Source organism: Berghia stephanieae, chromosome 4 (assembly GCF_034508935.2).
Source record: "Berghia stephanieae isolate SIO BIC M18660-M18661 chromosome 4, UCSD_Bste_1.3, whole genome shotgun sequence".
Classification (NCBI taxonomy): domain Eukaryota; kingdom Metazoa; phylum Mollusca; class Gastropoda; order Nudibranchia; family Aeolidiidae; genus Berghia; species Berghia stephanieae.
This window is the reverse complement of record NC_088363.1, coordinates 77,297,596-77,322,595: the sequence shown is the minus strand read 5'-3', so window position 1 is coordinate 77,322,595 and position 25,000 is coordinate 77,297,596. Positions and strand designations below refer to the sequence as shown.

The 25,000-nt window shown below is 35.0% G+C and overlaps 1 protein-coding gene across 2 annotated transcripts in view; it reads left to right on the top strand.

Moving 5' to 3' along the window:
• LOC144971292 (uncharacterized) overlaps positions 1–25,000 on the top strand; it is a 63,744-nt gene that overhangs the window by 33,029 nt on the left and 5,715 nt on the right. For both annotated transcript variants that reach the window (XM_078911909.1, XM_078911910.1), the window contains exons 9-17: positions 2,989–3,068; positions 5,083–5,156; positions 6,146–6,303; positions 6,865–7,069; positions 10,750–10,886; positions 11,924–12,035; positions 19,651–19,698; positions 20,942–21,103; positions 23,219–23,263. In XM_078911909.1, the coding sequence (XP_078768035.1) occupies positions 2,989–3,068; positions 5,083–5,156; positions 6,146–6,303; positions 6,865–7,069; positions 10,750–10,886; positions 11,924–12,035; positions 19,651–19,698; positions 20,942–21,103; positions 23,219–23,263 (1,021 nt within the window). The remainder of the gene's footprint in view (positions 1–2,988; positions 3,069–5,082; positions 5,157–6,145; positions 6,304–6,864; positions 7,070–10,749; positions 10,887–11,923; positions 12,036–19,650; positions 19,699–20,941; positions 21,104–23,218; positions 23,264–25,000) is intronic.

Below are 25,000 nucleotides of genomic sequence, written 5' to 3'. Positions count from 1 at the left end.
ATTAACAAAAAAAAAAAAAAAATTGAACAACGTATCATAGTTACAATTATTAATTATCAGATCAGCCCTTCTCAGAATTTTTTGTGGACAGGAATTACGCCGTGGACCTGCATAAAAATCGGACATGTGGATGAAATTAGATATCAATCAATATGTCATGGTTTAAATGAGTGCCAAAGAGCTATTCGACAATGCATAAAATAAAGATGTGAAGAATAAGGCCCCCAGAATTTACTAGTTACTTTAAAATGAAGAACAAATGACAAATTGTTGAAGATGATAATATGAACAGAAAGATGACATTTAATTAAATGAGTCTTCTGATAAATGAATGGTGATCCCAGTTACAAATGGGAATATAATGATATTATGTATCTTATGCGATCTTGATGAGATGACAATAATGTTCGATATTGTGGGCGGACTTGTGGGATTACCCTTCCAGTTGAGAGTGGTTTTAGTTATCCTCCGACGGGCTCAGGCTTGATAAATTCTTGACATAATTGAAATGGCAACGGTGACAAAAAGCTCCGGCGTCTTGATCGCGGAAATCAAAATTAGTGAAGTGCTCCACAAAGTCCCGAGAGTAAGATATAAATCTCGAAAATATAGATATGTAATATGAGGAGTGGAATAGTATGGCCGTCAGGGCATATGTTATAGAGAGAAGTGAGTGAGGACGATTAGACCTATCAGATTTTATAATAAGTGGCTACGTGACAGAAGGTAGAACGAAAAGTTTTCCCCAATTTGAAATTAATTCAAAGAGAAGGCTATTAAAGGAAAGACGATCTAATATTAGAAGGTAACGTTTTTCTAAGCCTACCGAAATATAACTGGAGTGAGATGAATTCAATTCTTGCTAAAATAAAACTTTCATAAAATAAATGTAAATAACCGTTACTGTGACATGCATAAAGAATGACATTATAAATGAATAGATCCATTCGAGTGATTTGAGATTTGTTATCTTTGACGTCAGTAAATTCCTTCACGGCTATCTAGTTCATATCTTATCAATCCAGGATGTTAGGTTATTTTAAAAAATTTACACTGACGTATTGAAATCGAATGAAAAATCCACGGTATTAGTCACAATAATAAAAGTGATTAGGTTTTTATTGGGAGTCCCAATAGCTCAGTTACTAGAGCATTCGCTTCACACGCAGAGGGACCAAGATCGATCCAATGAAGTCAAGATATTTTTCCTTACACTCCCCTCCCCCATGTCCACCCGTCAGTGATTGGAGTAGCAGGGTATGCAAGATCTGCCGGAAAGTACTTTGCGATAGAATAGCGTCTTACCCAAAGGGTAACAAACAATTGCTATTGTCCGTTTCACGCTATAGAAACAGGGATAAACCCCGCCATCATGGACCTAATGACTCTGAAGGAGTGCTTTATAAAAAGTTTTTGTTGATGGTGATGATGGTGGTGGTAATGGTGGTGATGATGATAATATTATAAATGAATGATGACGATAAGATAAAAAATGATGATAATGGTGATGATGATGAGATTGACGATGATAACAATAATAAAAAAAATGATGATGATGATGATGATGATAATGATAATGATGATGATAACAAAAATAAGAAGAACAGTGATTATAATAATGATAATAATAATAATAATAATAATAATAATAATAATAATAATAATAATAATAATAATAATAATAGTAATGATGATGATGATGATGATGATGATGATGATGATGATGATTAGTAGTAGTAGTTGTTGTTGTTGTTGTAGTAGTATCATCATCATCATCATCATCATCATCATCATCATCATCATCATCATCATCATCATCATTATTATTATTATTTTATTATTATTATTATTATTATTATTATTATTATTATTATTATTATTATTATTATTATTATTATTATTTTTATTATTATTATATCATCATCATTATTAATTTCACTATTATCATTATGTTATTATTATTATTATTATTATTATTATTATTATTATTATTATTATTATTATATTATTATTATTATTATTATTATTATTATTTTATTTATATTTTTATTATTATTATTATTATTATTATTATTATTATTATTATTATTATTATTATTATTATTATTATTATATATTAGTATTAGTATTATTATTATTATTATTATTAACACCGTCACCATTAGTATTGAATTTGTTATCACCAGACTTATTGTAATATTTATCCAATCTTTATGAAACACTTTTTAGCGCCTGAGAACAAATATCCTGACCACTGCAATGCGTTCTGAATTTTTTAAAATTAGAATATTGAGCTTTTTTATAGCGCAATATCCACTAAACGTGCTCAAAGCGACTTACAAGGGGCCCCTGGCCAACAGCACCATTTAACATGCAGGACGGGACGTGACGCCCGTTGGGCGATATTACATTTTTTTCCGACAGAGACAACGCTGTTAACGGCCAGGTGCTCATTTTACACCTGAGTATGGTGAGAGAATTTGAGTAAAGAGCCTTCTACAAGGACTCAACTATGCGCCGAGCGAAGCTCGAACCCTGGACCTTCTGATCCGAAAACGAGTGCCATACCACTAGACCACATAGCCGCACATTAAATCTTATACGCACTAATAATGAAAGTGGACAAAGTATCGCTTTTGACTGGATTGAACCATTTCACCCTTACAAAATACAAATATTAGTTATGTCTCCCTTTTGATGTTGTCTACGGGAGACTGGATGGATTTAGGCAATGCACCCGGATAGACTGCTGTTGCGATCTATTTCTGCGAATTATTTTCCCATAACCTTAGGTTTTGTCTTCCCGACGCCTGTGACCCAAGAGTACTGAAGGCTCTGAACTCGAAATCCGTCATTTGTTTTGTATCATCTTACATTTTCTATATGATCTTGATGTGTCCGCAAGCGCCATTTGACTTTGAAAAAAAACAACAAAAAAACTGACGCATATCCTAGGTTCATTCTTGTTTTATCCCTCTTTTCTTTTAGCCCTAATAGTGATGAAGAACCGTACAAAGACGCTGTTTTCATATCCCCACACAAATTCCTTGGAGGGCCCGGTACACCAGGTAAGTGATGATGATGATGATGATGATGATGATGATGATGATGGTGATGATGGTGATGATGATGATGATGGTGATGATGATGATGATGATGATGATGATATCTTACCGCATCCTGCGTCGAACTTTTATTGGCCTACTCGAAGACCTCGACAACTAGACCAGCAGGCACCCTACTACATGGGCTGGATTCTATGCCCATTGACGAAATTGTGACTCTAGCCAGGAACAGACGTGCTTGGTCCCAATTCAATATGTGAATTCCCTGTGACCGTGACACTTTTATGCTGATGTAGCAAAGCACCCTATAGGTGCCGTACTAATGTACAATGCAACTCATACATCCATATTGATGATGATGATGATGGTGATGATGATGATGATGATGATGATGATGATGATGATGATGATGATGATGGTGGTGATGAGGATGGTGGTAATGGTGAAGGTGATGATGATGATGATGATAATGATACTACTACTACTACTACTACTACTACTACTACTACTACTACTACTACTACTACTACTACTACTACTACTACTACTACTACTTATACTACTACTACTACTACTGCTACTGCTACTGCTACTACTACTACTACTACTACTACTACTACTACTACTACTACTACTACTACTACTACTACTACCTCTTCTACTACGGTTAGTAATAATAATAATGATAATAGTAATAATAATAATGATAATAGGAATAATAATAATAATAATAATAATAATAATAATAATAATAATAATAATAATAAGAAGAGAAGAAGAAGAAGAAGAAGAAGAAGAAGAAGAAGAAGAAGAAGAAGAAAGAAGAAGAAGAAGAAGAAGAAGAAGAAGAAGAAGAAGAAGAAGAAGAAGAAGAAGAAGAAGAAGAAGAAGAAGAAGAAGAAGAAGAAGAAGAGGAAGAGGAAGAGGAAGAGGAAGAGGAGAAAGAAGAAGAGAAAGAAGAAGAGAAAGAAGAAGAAGAAGGAGGAGAAGGAGGGAGAAGGAAAAGGAGAAGAAGAAGAATATCGACGACGACAACAACAGTCATATTTTAAAGGAATATCATACATTGTCAAATGTGTTACAATAATATCAAATAATTACTGGAGATTTTTTTATTTGGATATCATTTTAAGTCTATTTAGAGTTCGTTGTCCTTTTTGAGTTTTGTCCTGGCATCATTAAAATCTTTCAGCATAACCATTGAGGCCTGTCTGTTAGGCATTTTATTGCATTAGAATGTTAAATTGCGTGTCTCGGATGAATAATTTTCAATCAAACAATCCAATACAATGAATAAAATATAAGAGTAATATTCAAAGGATGTTTTTTTTCTATGACCGGGACCCATTCGTCTGACTTATTCACTGAATAAAAGTATTTGATATTACGGATTCGTAAACGGTCTTTGATAGCTGTATGACCCATGGAAAAAGGGCTTTTCACAGTTTCTGTAATCTTCAACAGATGATAGCATTTGCGTGCTACCCATTGGTTATGCGACTAATAAAAAAAAACGAAAAAAAAAAAAAAAAACATTTCTCATTATTTATGCTCAAATGAGATCTTTGTTGAATAATACCTCGAGATAACTCAAGTGTCTACCGAAGTGAGCGCCGCAAAGTGAGAAATAGTGTGGCTAAGTCATTAAGGAAAAATAAAAAGCTAGAAGGTTCTCAATTTGGGTCTCCCGGGTAGAAATGCAATGGCTAATCCACTCGGTTACCTAGCTCCCTATCACAAAGTCTAGTGCTTTCCGTCAGACCAAACAGACTCAGCTACTAAGCTTGACATTTTCTTTATTCATCATCATCATCATCATCATCATCATCATCATCATCATCATCATCATCATCATCATCATCATCATCATCATCATCGTCGTCGTCGTCGTATTCGTGATCACCATCTTAAAAAAATAATTACCAGATCACGTTTTTATGAATACATATATTTTTGTTTTCTTCTGTTTACTTACAATGTAGTTACTGATGGATTTTTTTTTTTGGTTAATTTCCAGGAATCCTCATTGCCAAGAAATGGCTTTTCCAAAATCAGGTGCCACACAACGTAGGAGGCGGCACCGTTTTGTTTGTAAGTGAAGAAAAAACATCGCTCTTAGCCGCTATGTATGTATGTATGTATCTTTGTTTCGTTGTGTCATTTCAAATAGCGAATATTTCTATGTATGTATGTCTGTATGTACGTATGTATGTATGTATGTATGTATGTATGTATGTATGTATGTATGCATGTGTGTATGTCTGTCTGTCTCTCTGTCAGTCAGTCAGTCGGTCTGTCTGTCTGTATGTGTGCGTGTATGCGTGTATGTATGTATGTATGTATGTATGTATGTATGTATGTATATATGTATGTATGTATGTGTGTGTGGGTGAGTGTGTGCGAGGATGAGTGTGTGTGTGTGTGTGTGTGTTAGTGTCTTTGTGCTTGTAATTTGACACAAGGACCTGTCACTACCAAGTAAATTTGTGTCCTGTTTGACTTTTGAAAACGAGGTATTTGGTTTACTTTGTAAAACACAACTCGAGATTATTGAGTGTAAACTAATGTAAAGTTACCCATGATAAAACATTTCGGGTCTCTGTCATTCATTTTTATTTTGGGGAAATGAAGGGTGGGGGGGGGGGGGGGGGGCTTTACGCACTGCAAATTTTGAAAGTCTGTACTGTATATCAGAGTTCTAATATTAAGACATAGAAAGGAATAATATTAAATAATAATAAAATAATAAAATTCCCTTTATTCATCCCCAAGGGGAAATTTGTCTTTAGGGTCTATTCCAAGGGAAGACTAAATAACCCAGGCGTCAGCCGTAGAGCAACACCCCAAAGCGAGAAAATGCCTTGCTCAATCAAGGCTATACAGCGCAGCGGCGGGTGATTGAACTCTGTACCTTTCGGGTACGAAGCAAAGACCGTACCACTGAGCCTCGCTGCCCCTATTTTTTTTTTCAATAATAAAATAATTTACTGTTCATGTCCTCGTATTCATATGTTTGATAGCTTCGATTAAACTGACAACTGTTAACTCTCCTCAATCATTGTCCCTTTGCTCATGGACAGGTCCGTCGCACAAAACATGTTTATATTTCCAATCCTGAGCACAGAGAGGAGGGCGGTACCCCGGCTATCATTGAATCCATTCGAAGCGGTCTCGTCTTCAAACTGAAGGACGCCGTGGGTGCCAAGTTTATCATGAAAAAAGAGCAATGCATTTTAAGGTTTGTTGTGTTAAAACTATAAATAAGTATAGAGATAAATATTATTTACCGATTGTTGCAATTGCAAAGTTCTTTGAATTTATGCTCTTGGATTCAGTAATATAAAGCAGTGCTAGCAGTAACGGCCGCTGCATTAGTGTAAAATAGTAGTGGTAGTAATATGTAGTTGGGGTAATAATATATTATAGTAGTAGCAGCAGCAGCAGCAGCAGTAGTAGTAGTAGTAGTAGTAGTAGTAGTAGTAGTAGTAGTAGTAACAGCAGCGGCAGTAGTAGTAGTAGTAGTAGTAATAATAATAGTAGTTGTAGTAGTAGTAGTAGTAGTAGTAGTAGTAGTAGTAGTAGTAGTAGTAGTAGTAGTAGTAGTAGTAGTTGTTGATGTTGTTGTTGTTGTTGTAGCAGTAGTAGCAGTAGTAGTAACAGCCGAGCAAAAAAAAAGAAAAGATTAAAGATCTGACAGTTTGAATATCAGACTTTTAGAATCACTGTTTTTAATGTTTCGAGAAGATGTATGGTTTTTAAAAAGTAAAAAAAAAATCAAATTTGGTTATCTTTCCACCAGAAAAGCTGTAAGTTTCCTTCAGGATATTGATGGACTGGTCCTGTTGGGAAACACCAGCGTCCACAGATTGCCCATTCTGTCTTTCCTCTTCTACAACAGCTACACCGGCCGTTTTTTACACCACGATTTTGTCGCAACCATTTTTAACGATGTCTTCGGGATACAAGTCAGGAGTGGTTGCGCGTGCGCGGGACCTTACGGTATGGTAAGTGTCGCGTCGAATCTAAAAAGACAAAAAAGATTGGTCATGAAAGTAGCAGAAACTACGAGGTAAAAGTTATCGTTTGGTTGACCCTATCAACCGTGACCATGATCAGTTTGTTGTATGTTTAATTTGAGTGACTTCTTATTGTTTTTGAAAAAAAAAAAACTTTTTTGGCTGTGCCACACAATTCTACCAGACTACTATTTTTAGGGTAGGTCACGTGCCCAAAAAAAAATTTCAAAAACAATGAGTTACTCAAACTTACTTTATTCAGCATTGGTCATGGGTCCGACTGGACGGGTTAACTAACGTTACTTTTACCAGTAGCTTGAGAACCATATCCATTTTATAATCTCATTTTATAACTAATATCCGTTCGTTTAACGGAGTTTTTTCTTTCTTTCTTTAACTGTCATTTCATGCATTCTTCGTAAATTTTGTAACAACCAGACAGCATCTGTCGGCTTCTTGTTCCTGTTGCCTTTATCTTTCGTGTTCAGCTCTACGATCAGCTGGACGTTCTGTCCTTTCATCCTCGGATTCATGAAGAACACGATTCCGATTACGTTCTCTTTTAGCTTCATGACCCGCCTCCCTCTTGTTGCCAGTCTCTCTGTCCTATTTTTTCCATGCTTTGTGATCACGGTAGAATAATGGTGTTTAAATAATGCATTAAAGGCATATTTTATTTTATTACAACTCACATAAAAGCAACTTGTTCTAGACATGAACTGTGGCATTTAAAAGATGTTATTACTCCTCACCTAAAACCAACGAAGTATTGTCATATCACAATGTGTTTTTGCTCTTATCATTTACTTGGGAGTTATTTTTAACATAATTAACGAATTTTACTTATTATAATGGCGTTGCAGTTGAAATAGTTATGTTTAAGGAGTTTTGAAAGGCGACTGCTGATGGTGTCAATGGCTATTCTGTTAAAAAAGGGAAATAATTCACTTGTGAAGTCGCTTTTTGGTCTGTTTTTATTACATCATTGTTCTGAAACAATTTCAAATCTCTCTTGACAGTTGGATGGCAACTCCTTTATTTCAGTCGGCAATAATAGTGTGATGTCAAAATACTTGTAATACACGTTCAATGAGTTTTGAACCGGAAGAGAGGAAGGTGTGACACCACGACTTCTGCTTCTAATTCGTGATTTTGTTTTTATTTTTTCAAATTTTTGTTTCATGTCAATACAAAGATATGCAGCTTCCCGTTCCTTTCGTCTTTGTCTTTCGTTTGCAACTCTACGATCAGCTAGGCGTGATATGCAAATTACAAAATGGCCAAGTGTGATGATTTTTGGTAAAATTGTTTACGTCGTGTTGAATAGAATCCATTCTAAACAAAAAGGTTTTTGAAGTTCGTAAAATCGATGTGTAAACGTCATGTTGAAAATGTTAACGAAAAGGGCTACTTTGTAGTCTCGAAGACTTTCTATGAAAAAAAAGCATTTGCAATTTTCTTTCACCCCTCTCATTGGAATACCCTCATTTCCTAGTAAATACGCTATCGTTGAATAATGCTTTGAACGCATTGAATAACATTTTTATTCAACGATTGCAGAATGTTTTCGCACGTTGTATTTGTGTGAAATAAGGTGTAAAAAACCTATGAATAATATTTTGGTTTCTTGAATACAAAGTCAACGGGTTTTTTAATTAATGTTTTTGTTGTTGGTCAAATTACCATTCAAGCAGATGGAGAAAAATTCAAATTATGGCGAATGAAAGTACTACTACCACACAATTGGTCTCCAAATATCTAAGAATCGTACTTTTGAGGGGGTGGAATAAACGTATTCATTCATTTCTTTGTATTTATTAAACTCTTTGGGGGGTGGGGGGGGGGGGGGTGTGATCGTGCGATAACGCATACCCGCAAGCTCGTAGTGTTATTTGGCACGATAAAAATAATCGTTTAATAAATACCTTTAAAAAATGAAAGAATCGTATGTCAAAAATATTAAATAGACAAACCTTCCGACAATTTTGATTTGGAGATGATAATACAAGATTTTTGAACCCCTGCGTTTGAAATTCTCTAAATTAGAATTCTTCAACCTAGGAAATCATCAAACCTCTATATCAATTGGCGGACGGAAACTGTGATTTGCGTTTTACTGACGACATAGACCTCATGGCTGACAGCGAACAAGAACTACAAGATATAATTAACTCACTTGCACATAAAGCAATGCAATACGGCATGGAAATAAATACAGAAGAGTCTCAGATACTGGTTAACACCAGGAATGATGGACATGACGGAATTTCAACCGATTATGAAAAACTCAAGGAAGTATCAACATTTAAATACTTGGGTGTTCAGAGACGGTGCCAGTACAACTGAGATTAAGACAAGAATAGGAATGTCAACAGCAAGACTAATGAAAAATATGGAAAAGTCCAATCAGTTTCGAAATAACAATTTAACTGGACAAATCACTGGTACTTTCCATATTGCTATAAGGCTGCGAGGAATGGACATTAACTGCGGAATTAGAGCGCAGAATCTCTGCTTTTGAGATGAAAAGTCATCGAAAACGCATACGGGTGTCGTATACAGAACACAGGACCAATAAAGACGTAATGAAAGAAGTGCAAGATCGCGAACGACGACAGGAACCTCTCATTACCACAGCTAGAAGAAGGAAACTACCATGGTTTGGCCACAATGTGAGGAGGCATTGTTTGTGTAGAACGGTGATGGAGGGTACCCTTGAGGAAGGAAGAAGATGAAGATAAAGGAAAGTTTGGATGGACAATATCAAGGAATGGACAGGAATGAAGATGAAGGAACTCTTGGAGAAGGCCACTAATAATAGAGAAGAATGGCGGAAAGTGGTGAGATCTTCATCCCGTGTATCCCCCCCCCCCCCCCCCCCCCGACATCATCAGATCATGGGATTAACAAACGAATGAATGAATAATAACCCCAAGACCAAGAACAGATTCGATCAAGTTCCCAATGACCCGAGGTTTGATAATCGGACACAATCATGGGCTCATTTCAACATTGTTGTAATGGAAAATATTTTGCTTTGGTTTGAGACGACGTGCACTTATTTGGAGGTCTAATAGCCAATTTCTTATGGGCTCATTGTTGTAATGGAAATCTCAAAAAATGACATAAAATTTTATTGTCCATTACAACAATCTTTAACTTGGTCCACAAATGGGTTCGCATGTCGGACCTGCATATATGTAAAGGTCGGTTTGAGCGTATTTCCATTACAACAATGAGCCCATAACAATTTGTGTTATCAGACCTGCAAATAAGCACGGGTTGACCTCATCTACATCATTATTATTATTTTCTTTTGCCAATGATTGGTTCCCGAGTTTAACAATGGATTTGACATTAAGATTTATCACTGTGGTCACCATATCATTACGAGTCAAATTATATTTTCTAGTAAAACATGATGTGTGCCGGAGAAAAATCATGATCCTCTACATCATTTTACAAAGGATGAAAGGGACGTTTCATAATATTTTTGCTATTATTATGCACATAATGTTTTTCCCTAAAACGAAAACTGTATAATAATAGACTGAGTGTTATTAAAATATGAGCATTTTTATAGCGTGATATACACTTGGATGTCAGCTCAAAGCGTTCAGATGCATTTATTCTCTTTTTTATTGTTGTTGTTGTTTTTGTGAAATCAGGATCTAATGGGAATGAGCGAGAAACATGCTGAAAAGTTTGAAAAACTTCTCACCGTTTCACGGAGAGACTCATCAAGAAAGCCATCTTCGAAATTTCTTGACAGAGATGACATTGTATTTCAGAACGCTATTTTCAAGTAAGTAGAAGAACAACTTTTTTCTCTCTTCCTTTCAAAAGTAAAAAAATCTGGTTTCATATCTGAATGTGCTAAATAAGGACAATCGAGTCTAAGTTCAAAACCATTTTAGGGTATATATATATATATATATATATATATATATATATATATATATATATATATATATATATATATATATATATATAAAATATTTATATTTATGAGTGTTGGTGGGTACTCGTAGGTACGAAAGTGTTCGATAATGATGGTTAGAGCTAATATAAAATATAAATTGTCACTCACATTATATGGCCAAGACGTTCGTTTCTGTTCATTATGCCGACTGAAGACGTGGACGAAAGCCACAGAAACGAACGTCTTGGCCATATAATGTGAGTGACAATTTATATTTTATAATATATATAATATATATATATATATATATATATATATATATGTGTGTGTGTGTGTGTGTGTGTTTGTGTGTGTATGTATGTGTGTGTGTGTGTGTGTGTGTGTGTGTATATATATTTATTTCTTCTCTCCTCGTTTTTGTTATTACGTTCTCCAACAACGTTGTATCATTCAAATCTTGGAATCATCAGGGAATCATGGTGTCTGGGAGAAATATATATATAAATATATATATACATATATATATATATATATATATATATATATATATATATATATATATATATATATATATATATATATATATATATATATATATATACAGGTATATAAAATTTGCCCAGAAAACCCGTCCTTCAGTTATCGATCGACTTAAATGAACGTCATCTGTGTAAAAAAAAAAAAAAAAAAAACCTATCAAACCTAGAACACTGTAAAGTCCAAGGTTTGAGAGTTTCTGCCCAGATGAGGGTCATTGCGAAGTTTCAGGTTTGAGAGGTTGTTTTTTTTCCAAGATGAGGGTCAATTAAATCGGTCGATATTGGAAGGACGAGTTTTATGGCTAAGTTTTTAAATAGTGTCTTTCCAGAGTACGGCAGTTAACTGCTTAAATAATAAAACTTTCTGGATTTTTCTTTCAGACCAGGCTTCGTCCGCTTAAACTTGCCATATTTTATAACAGAAAATTGTATGGACTTTGTCTTGAAAGCAGTCAGGCTAGTCGCACTACATGGATGGTCTCTTCTACCACAGGTGAATTTTTTTTCTTCCTACAAGTTGTGATCTTCACATAGGAGAAATAATAATGATAATAATGATAATAATGATGATGATGATGATGATGATGATGATGATGATGATGATGATGATGATGATAATAATAATAAATTATTATTATTATTATTATTATTATTATTATTATTATTATTATTATTATTATTATTATTATTATCATTATGACGACGACGACGACGGCGACGACGACGACGACGACGACGACCACGACGACGATGATGATGATGATGATGATGATGATGATGATGATGATGATGATGATGATGATAAGAAGAAAAAGAAGGTGCAAGGCCATAGAGAACATTGAAAAACGAATTAATCAAACAATTGTATTCTTTAATCATGGAATTGCATTCAATATGTTGGCGGCATGATGAAAGCCAATGCTGTTCATATATATGCACACACACACGCCCACATACACACACACGCACACACACGCCCACATACACACACACGCACACACGTACACACACGCACACATACATACACACACACACGAAATAAAAGTGCTCGAATTTAGTATTGGAGCGGTAAAACTACATAAATAGAATATTTGAATTTCAATTGAATCCTACAGATCCTACTTCAAATATTTTATTTATGTGCGTATATATATATATTATATATATATATATATATATATATATATATATATATATATATATATAGTGTATACTTCAATGTACTGTTGTGTTGTTATATATATATATATATATATATATATATATATATATATATATATATATATATATATGTGTATACTTCAATGTACTGTTGTGTATGTAAGGTGGCGCTTATTATATCTAATGCCCAGCAAATAAACGACCAAATAAAAATAAAAAACAAAAACAAAACAAAACCCTCAAAAAACAAAAACAAAATCAACAACCCCCCCCCCCCCCCCCAAAAAAAAAAACAAAAAAAAAATAACAACAAACAAACAAATACACAGTTTGCTGCTTTGATTTGAAACGTAATTAAATTCTCGCGATTTCAATGGATGTATTCATTTTTGTCATAAATGTCATACCCCGTCAAGAAGGACCACATAGCTGCACAATCAATGTTATTTAACCCCTGCCAAGTAAATGAAAGCTGAAGCAAAGCCACTCGGTTGAGGTCATAGTATAATATAGTAGGGGATTAGGCTAAAACCGTGCAAATTCAGGTTGAAAGCATGGACATTTGCATACAGGTTACCAAGACCCATTAAAAACCCATCTGCTATAGATCCACTCTGGCAATCAAGCATATCGTTTCGGTTTAAGGCCTTCAATTTTACCTGTTGGATTCAGTAGTCTGGTGTTACGCCGCCCGGCAACGGCGGCCATCTTGGTTCTAAACAAAGAAAATCATTACTTTTTATTCTTCAAGCTGGCTAGAACTTTTCATATGTCTTGTGATCAGAATGTGTAAAAGTCAAAACATTATCAAATTTATGTTTTTTTTCCCCTCTGCATACGCCTTTTATGCTCGCCGGAGAAATATTTCATACGGGCGTCCGCCATTGTTCCGATAGTTTAGAGCCAGTGTTACTAAGCTACCATGCGTCATTAGGAAGGAAGTGACGTTACGACTATTGAATCCTATTACAGCTATATTAAACAAGGGAAATTAAATAGCTGCGTAAATACTCGTACATATATTTTCTTCATATTCATTGTATTAGGGGAAATTGGGCTAAAACCGTGCACACTGGGATTTAAAGCATGAAAATTGGCATACAGGTAGCTAAGACCCATATAAATGACACCCGCTCTCGCAATTTATTGTAACAGTGCATTTTTAGCACTTTTATTTTCCCCTATATAGCATTACTTATCCAAGGAAAATAACGAGAATACAATGTGCGTTCAATAATTCAAATATATTGTTGACCATTTACAGTAGCTAACAAATGGCTTTGGGTGGAAACAGTACAGACATTGGACGTTTCGGGGGAAAACCCTTCGTCAGCAAAAGGAACGTTGAACACATAAAACAGAAGGAATTGTAGCGTGTGTATTCCTGGGTGGTTGAAGCATGAGACGTTAGCGTAGTGTTATCTAGTTGACATATTAAAAACTTGTCCCATCAGTCCCTATGAGATGTTCTTTTTGTCATTGTAATTGTATCTGAAAACATGCAAACGCATTCTTGTTTTAGTCATATGTAATATTCTTCCACCTATTTCTCTCTCTCTCTCTCTCTCTCTCTCTCTCTCTCTCTCTCTCTCTCGCTCTCTCTCTACTTTCTTTTTTCTTTTAAAGACCCAACAACATTCAATTATGAATTATGATAATTTCATATGGAATACACAACTAATGTTAGAGTTTTATAACGCCACATTAACTGCACAATGGTTCACCAGCAAGACACGTAAGACCATTTTCATACAAAATAAACCATCAGTACAGAGTAGTTTTTGGACAACAACCGATAGTTCAGTCGCGGGTGCTTTTTTTTAGCCGAGCTCTCAATTATACCTGATCGAGCAGGCAATGTGTGTGCAGTGCCTTACACAAGGACACACCAGGACAGCTAGAACATGCTCCCATTGTCACCATGGCGACAATAACGTAACGTCAATAGCTTGACACAATACTGCATCGTAACGATTGATGACTATCATGATGATGATGATAATGGTGACGATAGTCATAGCGTTCTAATACAGTTTTATAGGAATGCCGACTCCATACAGTCATCAAAATGTAGTAGTCCTTCAGAGCCATTCGATCCACGGAGCCGGAGTTTATCCCGGTTTCTATAGCGTGAAACGGACAATAGCAATTGCTTGATACACCTTTTCATAGGACGCTAGTCTATCGCAAAATACTTTCCGCCAGGTTTAACAGACCCAGCTACCCAATTACTGCTGGGTGGACTGGGAGGTCACGAAAAACATTCGACTGCACCCGGGATCGATCTCGGTCCATTTGCGTGTGAAGCGAGTGCTCTACCAACTGAGCTATCTTGATCCCCAACTATCATCATGTCTGACCAAAACAGTCTATACAGCACGTCAAATGATTATTGCAGTATTTTGGAAAGAAAAAATAATTAGGGGGAGAGGGAAAGGAGCACTGTCTGCCGACATTTAATCGAGCTGTATTCTGAGAGTCTGTCTGTCTGTCCGTCTTTTAGTGTAGTTGATTATATTTGTTAAATCAGATAAACAAAAATCTATTATTATAGAATTTTGCATGGTAGAAACCCCTCAAAACTAGCAAAATGGAATACGATTAACGATTAAACAATTTTGATAGTTCGTGAATCGAAATTTTAGTGAAAGGAAAACATCCGGTTTGACGCTAAAAATAGTCACCAATGGGAATCCGAAGGATGAGTTAAATCAACCTTGGGTCGCCTTGTTTTGAATGTTTACACAATAGGAATGAACGAATTATTTAGTCGTCCATTTCAAAATTTTCCAACCTTAAAAAGCTAATATTGATCTCTAAGAGTGGTTCTATAGCATAAATTACAGGATTTTTCACATTCTACAACATATGTAATTTTCATGCTTTCAACCCTAATTTGCACAATTCAATGATTTTTTGGACCTAATTCCCCCGACTAATGGTGAATTGCGGATTTTTAGGAAAGTGATCTGTAAAATGAGTACCTGGCCGTTAACAGCGTTGCATCTGTCCGAAAAAAGCATACTATCGCTTAACAGGCGTCATGTCACGTCCGACACGTTAAGTTTGCTGTTGGTCAGGGACCCTTTGGAAAGCCCTTTGAGCGCGTGTAGTGGATATTGCTCTATGTTAAAGCTTTTTCTTTTTTATCATGGTGTATGATTCCGTCTGTTGCATAACCAAATGAAACATTTTATGCATGAGACATTAACAAGACTAGCTTTATAGCAAACCCCTGCAAAGCCCACAGATAAAAAAAAATAATTGGTATCCCTTGATTTTGCCGTCCGAAAAAAAAAGTTAAACAAAAAACAAGATTTAGGTTCATAATATCGTGCTGGCTTTTTGACTTGACACACTGCTTGACATATTGTGCGGCTTTGTGGTCTAGTGGTATGACACTCGCTTTCGGATCGGAATGTCCTCGGTTTGAGCCTCGATCAGCGCATAGTTAGGTCCTCGGAAAAAGGCTCTTTACTCACATTCTCTCACCGTACTCAGGTGTAAAATGAGTACATGGCCGTTTACATACAGCAATGTCGCTGTCCGAAAAAACAAAAGTGCAATATCGCCTAACATGTTAAGTGTTGCTGTTGGCCTTGTAAAGCGCTTTGAGCACGTTAAGTGGATATTGTCCTACGTAAAAGCTCAAAGCTCCATTTACTTCTTGACCTACTTATCCCAACATTAATCTGAAGGAATGTGTTGAACAAAAATTAAAGTGACTTTGTTGATGACAGAAGCTTACTAAAAAAATGTTTTTAAATAGAAAAACTTCCCACAAGTCACCCATTCAAAAAGACAGGAATGGGTAATTTATTTCAAAACATAGTGTCAATGGATCTTTCTTAGCCTACCGTCTCTGTCTTTTGATATACGTCGACTTGGGAAGAAAGACGCATATCGGTATCTAGGTCAAATTGACATTTTTCGGGATGCACAACACACTTGAGAGTAAGCCGCATTTTTCTCTCTGGGTTTGGTAACTCAATCGTTGAAAAAAAAAAGCTGTCTCATTTAGAAAATATGCGACTTGACATAATGTGGTTTAAATTAGTTTCGAGGCATGACAGATCGACGCATATTGAATGTGGATATGACAGACGGTCGCATTTTGTAATATTCGTCTTTTTCTCTTATTCGTCCACGGAATGACATAATTTGTCTTTCACAAAAAGACGCATTTCGGATATGCGACTATCTGCCAAGACACTCTTCATAAATTATTTTTTAACTTATATGATTAATTAATTATGCATACAATGTATTAAATACTCTATGAAAGCTTTACCGTTTCAATTTCTTAAGCTTTAAAGCAATGTTAAATGCCTGAATATGCAAAGTTAGTAATAGTTATACAAATAATGCTAATCAAATCACTGGAAATAAAAATATTATGAAAATGTGCATGACTGATGCGATTGTTATGAAATAATAAAGCATGTTCAGCTTATATATAAAACATTATATCCTATATGTTTTTGATTGGTTTCTTCCAATTATTCTAGGGACCCGTGATTATGATGTTTTTGCTTATCATAGCTTAACATTGGGCGATATGCGTTCTCACGTGACACTGTGTATCAATATGAACATTACCTCTCAATTTGCTCATGTCTATGACAAACAGACGCAAAAACAATATGCGTCCGTTTGTCACGTAATGGATACACATCCGAAAGTGCGATGGACGCATAATACTTTTGCGTCTATCTGTCAAATACATGTGTCGTGTCAATCTATTGTCAATGATCGATTTAGCAAAAGGTATTTTGATTAATACGCTTCAGCAGTCGTAACGTCACTTCCCTCGTAATGACGCATGGTAATACTAATATATTAGTAACTGGCTCTAAACTATCGGAACAATGGCGGACGCCCTTATGAAATATTTCTCCGACGAGCATAAAAGCCTATCCAGAAGAAAAAAAACCCATTATGAATCTGATCATGTTTTGACTTTTACACATTCTAATCACAAGACATAATATGTCATGAAAAGTTCAAGCCAGCGTACTGATTTTCTTTGTTTTGAACCACGATGGCCGCCGTTGCTGGGCGACGTGACATCAGACTATTGAATCCAATTACACAGTTGATACAAATATTTTGGTTTTCATGTTCCATGAAAAAATAACCAAAAAGAATATCTTTAATTACCTATTAATTCTTTTAGATTCGAGCCAATAGTTTCAATGTTATTAAGCAAAACAGTTTTTTTTGCGTTTCCTGAAAAAGTAGGTTTTCCCGGTATGCGTCTTTTTCTCATATATCACGGTAGAATACATATCATAACTGCCTGCTATTTCAATCGTACAAGTACACAAAAAGTTTATAGTCTGAGAGAATTTAGTGAAAAGAAATCACCCAACTCAATATAGAAAGCTGTAAAAATCCGTGTCAAATAAAAAATTGTATTTACATTAGCATTATGAGCGAGAGGATGTTTACCATCTTGACACGACCTACATAGATACGCATCGTCTGCTATTAAAATCCTATTTCCAATTCAGAAGTTTCGTGTGGATATATAATACGAGCACTGGGAGGATCCGGATTCATGCCTCCTCCTGACACTGAAATGCAGAGACTTCTGGACACGACTTGACATCGATACGCATCGTCTGCTTTTTACGCAAATACATACCATCGATACTCAAATCCAATGTTTACCGAATTGACATTAAAAAAAAAAACACACAACATATACGGAAGTAGTCCATGAGCTTCATGCGTCAATATTATCAGTTGAGTCACCGCTCCTTTTTTTCAACAACACAGCCGTAATAACAGCCGTTACTAATTATTGAATTAGTTTATTACAGATTCCATCCCTTAGTTGTGTCCAACACATTGAACATTATTAAGAGGACAGCACAAATAGAAACACTTTGAGGGGGGGGGGGGGGGGGGGGGGGCTCGATGGTTTTCACGATTGAACATAACTCTCGAAACCAAACCAATTCATTACACAACTGAGATATCAGTCCCGCGTGGATAGGTCTTTGTAATTATTCTTTGTCCACCAATTAATATCTTGATGCTAGGCATTTAGATAAATTACAACATCCGCCAGGCAGATTTAAAGACACCAACACATGAGCCTGCGTGTAACCTTTAACTTTTACAGTCTGAATGATATAATTTACTGAGAACTTATCACCGACGGGCTGCCTGCAAATAATAACAAAGAGCGGAGTGACGTCAATTTTCTTCTTTCTATTGACACCCCGAGTTGATCCTCATTCCTTTGATTGTCAGTTGTCAGATAAACGTATTTATGCGGTGCGCTTAGTTAAAACACTCACAAACATCCGCCAGCCGGATATAACGTACCAACACACAAACTATATGTAACCTGAAAAATGTATAGATCGTATGCGCTTGGCTAAGAAGCTCATAACATTGCCTTCCGGAAGTATAACGGACCAACACACAAAACTATGTGTAACCATGAACTTTTATAGTCTGGTTAATACAGTTTACTGAGAATCACTCACAAACGCGGATGGCAAAATACAATAACAAAGGCTTGAGTGACGTCATCTTCATTCTATCTATAGTCTGATGAATGCATTTTAGTGAGAACTACTCTACTTATAAAAATGACTGGCTAAAACAATAAAAATGAGCTGAGTGACGTAAATTCCGTTCCCTCTATAGATAGAACAAAATTGACGTCACTCGAGTCTTTGTAATTGTCTTTTTGCCATCCACGTTTATGAGTAATTCTCACTTATCTGTATTATCCAGACTATAAAAGTTCATTCTTACACATAGTTGTGTGTGTCGGTCCCGTTATATTTCGGAATGGCAGTGTTGTGAACTTCTTAGCCAAGCGCATACTATCTATAATAATAAGATTAAGAACAAAAATAATCAAAATTTATTCCAAAATAAATTTTGTTTTCTTCCTGCCTCCATTTCTTTCTTTCTTTCTTCCTCAGTACCGATGCGATGTGGACAAGGGAGGATGGACACACATCGGCGCACAGGTTGTTTTTTTTTTTTTTTAAATATTTATTTTCATTATCTATTTTCTTTGATAACGTGCGGTCACCCCAGACAGACCATAGACCACATCCTGTCCGAATGCTCGCTGGGACCTCAGTGCACCAATGCTGACCTGAGGGAATGCAACCAGACTGTCCGGGACTGGCTGACTCACTGGCGCGACAAGATATGATGATGATGATGATGATGACGATGATGATGATGATGATGATGATGATGATGATGATGATTTGATAACGTTCACATCAATGGACATGACATCAATGACCTAATTACTGAGTTATTTGTGCAGAAATATTTGCCATGTGCAATGGAAAAAGCATTTATATTGGGCAGTATTCTCTAAACGTGCTCAAAGCGCTTTACATTATTACCCAACAACAACATTTAACGTGTAAGACGAGTCATGAATTCCATTAGCCAATATTACATTTTCCCCCCGACTAAAACAAGACTGTAAACGACCAGGCACTCATTTTACACCTGAGTATTATGATGATAATGATGATGATAATGATGATGATGATGATGATGATGATATTAATAATAATAATAATAATAATAATAATAATAATAATAATAATAATAATAATAATAATAATAAAATATAATAATAATAATTATTATAATATTATAATGATAATAATAATAATAATTAATAATAAAATAATAATAATAATAATAATAATAATAAAATAACAATAATAAATAATAATAAATAATAATAATAAATAATAATAATAATAATAAAATAAAATAACAATAACAATAAAATAATAATAATAAAATAATAAATAAAATAAATAATAATATAATAATAAATAATAATAATAATAATAATAATAATAATGATAATGATAATGATAATGATCATTTGACTATTGTATCATGATAATGATAATGATCATTTGACTGGCGTTGAAATGATCTAGTGCGTCGTAAAACCCTAAAAACAAAACAAAACAAACAAAAAAACAAAACAAAACAAAAAAAAAAAACGAGTAAACAACTAAAAACACAACAAAACAAACAAAAATAATAATAAAAAAGGAAAAAAAAATATTTTAAAAACAAATTCCAATGTTTTGGGGTTCGAATCTCCCATATTTGACAAACCCAACTACTCAATTACTCCTCACCCCCCCCCCCCCCCCCCCCCCCCCCCCCCCCCCCCCCGTTTCTTGTTGTAGTTCATTGACAATCTTGTCGTGTCTCTTCTGCCAGGCAGCATACACAAGACGTCACCTGGATGAAGTCAGTTTCGCATCGGGTTCCATGACAGTGAAGAAGCCCGTAACACCAGGTGCTGGTTGTTGTGGCAATGGCTCCAGCGGATCTTCCACGACGTCATCAGATTCACAGGAGTCGCCAAATGTCAACTTTACGGTGAGGATAAGGTGGAAATTGAGCATCATGCTGTTCTCACACATACTTTTGGCAAAACACCTTTCAAAAACGAACATAATGTTTTTTCATCCTCCTCCTCCTCCTCCTCCTCCTCCTCCTCATCATCATCATCATCATCATCATCATCATCATCATCATCATCATCATCATCATCATCATCATCATCGCTTTTTAATTCAAATCTCGGATCTTTCAATACCGGTCATATTCTTTCTAAAATTATTGTATGGTCTTTCATTGTTGATTTTTAAAAAACGAGTTATTTACACGACATTCATTTTAATTGATATTACCTTTTCTTGTTATCATAATATATTTATATCTCGTATCACGCGAATATTTAACATAACTATAAATCATATAACTAGAAATAGACGCTCTTTTGTTGTTACAATTACTTTTATTTTTCAGTTTCTTCATCTATTTATAAAATAATTTAAATACATTTTATGACGTTTATTTGTTCATTCTCGTAATTCACGTCTGTAAAACCAACTTCCTTGTGCAAAAGCATTAACATTGATTTTTAAAGGAAGATCGTAGACATCCGTTAAGTAATCGTCGAACCATGAACGCTGACGCACCCAGTGTCGCAATAATATATTATCCAATTGAGCAACATGCCCCGAAAAATAGAATGGAATGTACTTTTAAAAAGAAAGGTCGTAGACATGCGTTAAGTAATCGTCGAACCATGAAAGCTGACGCACACAATGTGGCAATATATTATGCAATTGAGCAACATGCCCCGAATAATAGAAGGTGCATTTAAAATACATACACAAACAAGCTGGTTCATTTACGAAAATGACAATGTTGCTGCTTGTAGCTCGAAGGAAAAAAACCCCGATAATATTGAATTGTAAGCTTCAATTTATTAGACGAAGACAGATACTGTGGACGTTACGGGTTTCCCCTTTATCAACCAAACAGGATGAATGAAACATTACAGACGAATAAGATAATGTGATTGTGATAGTGGCGTTGAGTCATCTTAACAACGCCACTATCCCAATCACATTATCGCATTCGTCTATAGTGTTTCATTAATCCTGTTTTGATGACTTATGACTTTAAAACAAATTGAATCAATACCATGCATCATACCTCAAATTAAAGTTGGGCAATATAAGTCAAGTAGAATGCTACTTACATAGTCTTTGCCTCCTTATCAACATAAGTCTTTGCCTCTCTCAATAGCCACAGTCGTCGTCGTCGTCGTCGTCGTTTTTGATATTATTATTTTTATCATTATTTTTCTTCTTCTTCTTCTTCTTCTTCTTCTTCTTCTTCTTCTTCTTCTTCTTCTTCTTCTTCTTCTTCTTCTTCTTCTTCTTCTTCTTCTTCTTCTTCTTCTTCTTCTTCTTCTTCTAGTAGTAGTAGTAGTAGTAGTAGTAGTAGTAGTAGTAGTAGTAGTAGTAGTAGTAGTATCATTATTATTATCTTTAGTTTTATTATTATTATTATTATTATTATTATTATTATTATTATTATTATTATTATTATTATTATTATTATTACTATAATTATTAGTATCATTATCATTAGTTATATTACTATTATTAATTCATTATTATTATTATTATTATTATTATTATATTATTATTATTATTATTTATTATTATTATTATTATTATTATTATTATTATTATTATATTATTAGTATTATTATTATTAATATAATTATTAGTATCATTATTATCATTAGTTATATTATTGTTATTAATATCATTATTATTATTATTATATTATTATTATTATTATTATTTTTATTATTATTATTATTATTATTATTATTATTATTATTATTATTATTATTATTATTATTATTATTATTATTATTATTATTATTATTATCATCATTATTATCCTTATCATCATTATTATTATTATTATTATATATTATTATTACTGTTATTTTATTATTTAAAGTTCCTGTAGTATATATACATTTTGTCAGAAATACTTAATTTATGCAGTATTATCTGATGTCACTTTTTCTGCTGTACATTAAAAAGCAAAATGTAGATGACATAAAAAACATTATCCCAGTTTTTTCTTACTTTCCTATTTCGTTCTCTGTCTTTCCTGCAGTCCATATTGAAGAGAGCCGAAGGATTGTTTTATGATGCGATGTCTGTAAGTTTCCATTTATTCTCTATTGTCTTCTGGCACTTTTCTACTCACTTCATATCTTGTTGTTACCAACATAAGTGCCTGCTCCACTCACTTTTCTGAATTAAAAATTCACCCCATACACCGGAGCATACTCAATGTCTCAATCGTTTCTATGTTATATGTTTGTGATGAGAATATTGGCTATTAAGCTTAACTGCTGGTCAAAATTATTTCGCGATGGTGGTGAACGAATCGGCGATCTCAAGAAGTGGGTGAGAGAGGGATCTAGAAATGACTTTGGGTTTGAAACGAATATTTTTGTGTTCGTGGATAGCTCACACGGTAGAGCCACGCTCTCACCTGCCAGGCGGAGTTGTCGTACCAATAAGGTCGCAGGTTCAAACCACACCACCGCCGCGAAAAAAAAATTTTATTCTCTATTGTCTTCTGGCACTTTTCTACTCACTTCATATCTTGTTGTTACCAACATAAGTGCCTGCTCCACTCACTTTTCTGAATTAAAAATTCACCCCATACACCGGAGCATACTCAATGTCTCAATCGTTTCTATGTTATATGTTTGTGATGAGAATATTGGCTATTAAGCTTAACTGCTGGTCAAAATTATTTCGCGATGGTGGTGAACGAATCGGCGATCTCAAGAAGTGGGTGAGAGAGGGATCTAGAAATGACTTTGGGTTTGAAACGAATATTTTTGTGTTCGTGGATAGCTCACACGGTAGAGCCACGCTCTCACCTGCCAGGCGGAGTTGTCGTACCAATAAGGTCGCAGGTTCAAACCACACCACCGCCGCGAAAAAAAATTTTATTCTCTATTGTCTTCTGGCACTTTTCTACTCACTTCATATCTTGTTGTTACCAACATAAGTGCCTGCTCCACTCACTTTTCTGAATTAAAAATTCACCCCATACACCGGAGCATACTCAATGTCTCAATCGTTTCTATGTTATATGTTTGTGATGAGAATATTGGCTATTAAGCTTAACTGCTGGTCAAAATTATTTCGCGATGGTGGTGAACGAATCGGCGATCTCAAGAAGTGGGTGAGAGAGGGATCTAGAAATGACTTTGGGTTTGAAACGAATATTTTTGTGTTCGTGGATAGCTCACACGGTAGAGCCACGCTCTCACCTGCCAGGCGGAGTTGTCGTACCAATAAGGTCGCAGGTTCAAACCACACCACCGCCGCGAAAAAAATTTTTATTCTCTATTGTCTTCTGGCACTTTTCTACTCACTTCATATCTTCATGTTCTGTAAGAATCTTTTAGCATAACCAACTAAAGTTCAGTGTGGTTAAGAGCCCTTGACGTTTCACTGTAGATGGGGAAGGTCAAACCTGCCCCTCTTCTCTTAGCCCATGCACTCTGTATACCCTTAAAAAAAAAAAAAAAAAAAAAAAAAAAAAAAAAAAAAAAAAAAAAAAAAAAAAAAAAAAAAAAAACATCAGTGCGCGGACTTTCCACCTGTCCAATCAGTACCTGTTGTGGTAACGAGCCCGAAACCTCAGAGCATCTAGTTGAACGGTGTGGTGTGACGAGGCTTCCGGATGGGTTTGCGATGGTGCACGAGTGCGGTAAAGAATTTGCTAATTCTGGGTGGGGTTCCTGACCTCCCATAGCGGGCAGGGAGGCACTTACTGTGTCTTCTATCCCCCTATATCTGTTTTCCAACATGCTGTCTGTCTTTGTCTTGGAATGAGATTACTTTGTTTCATCCTGGTCCTGACCTGATACCC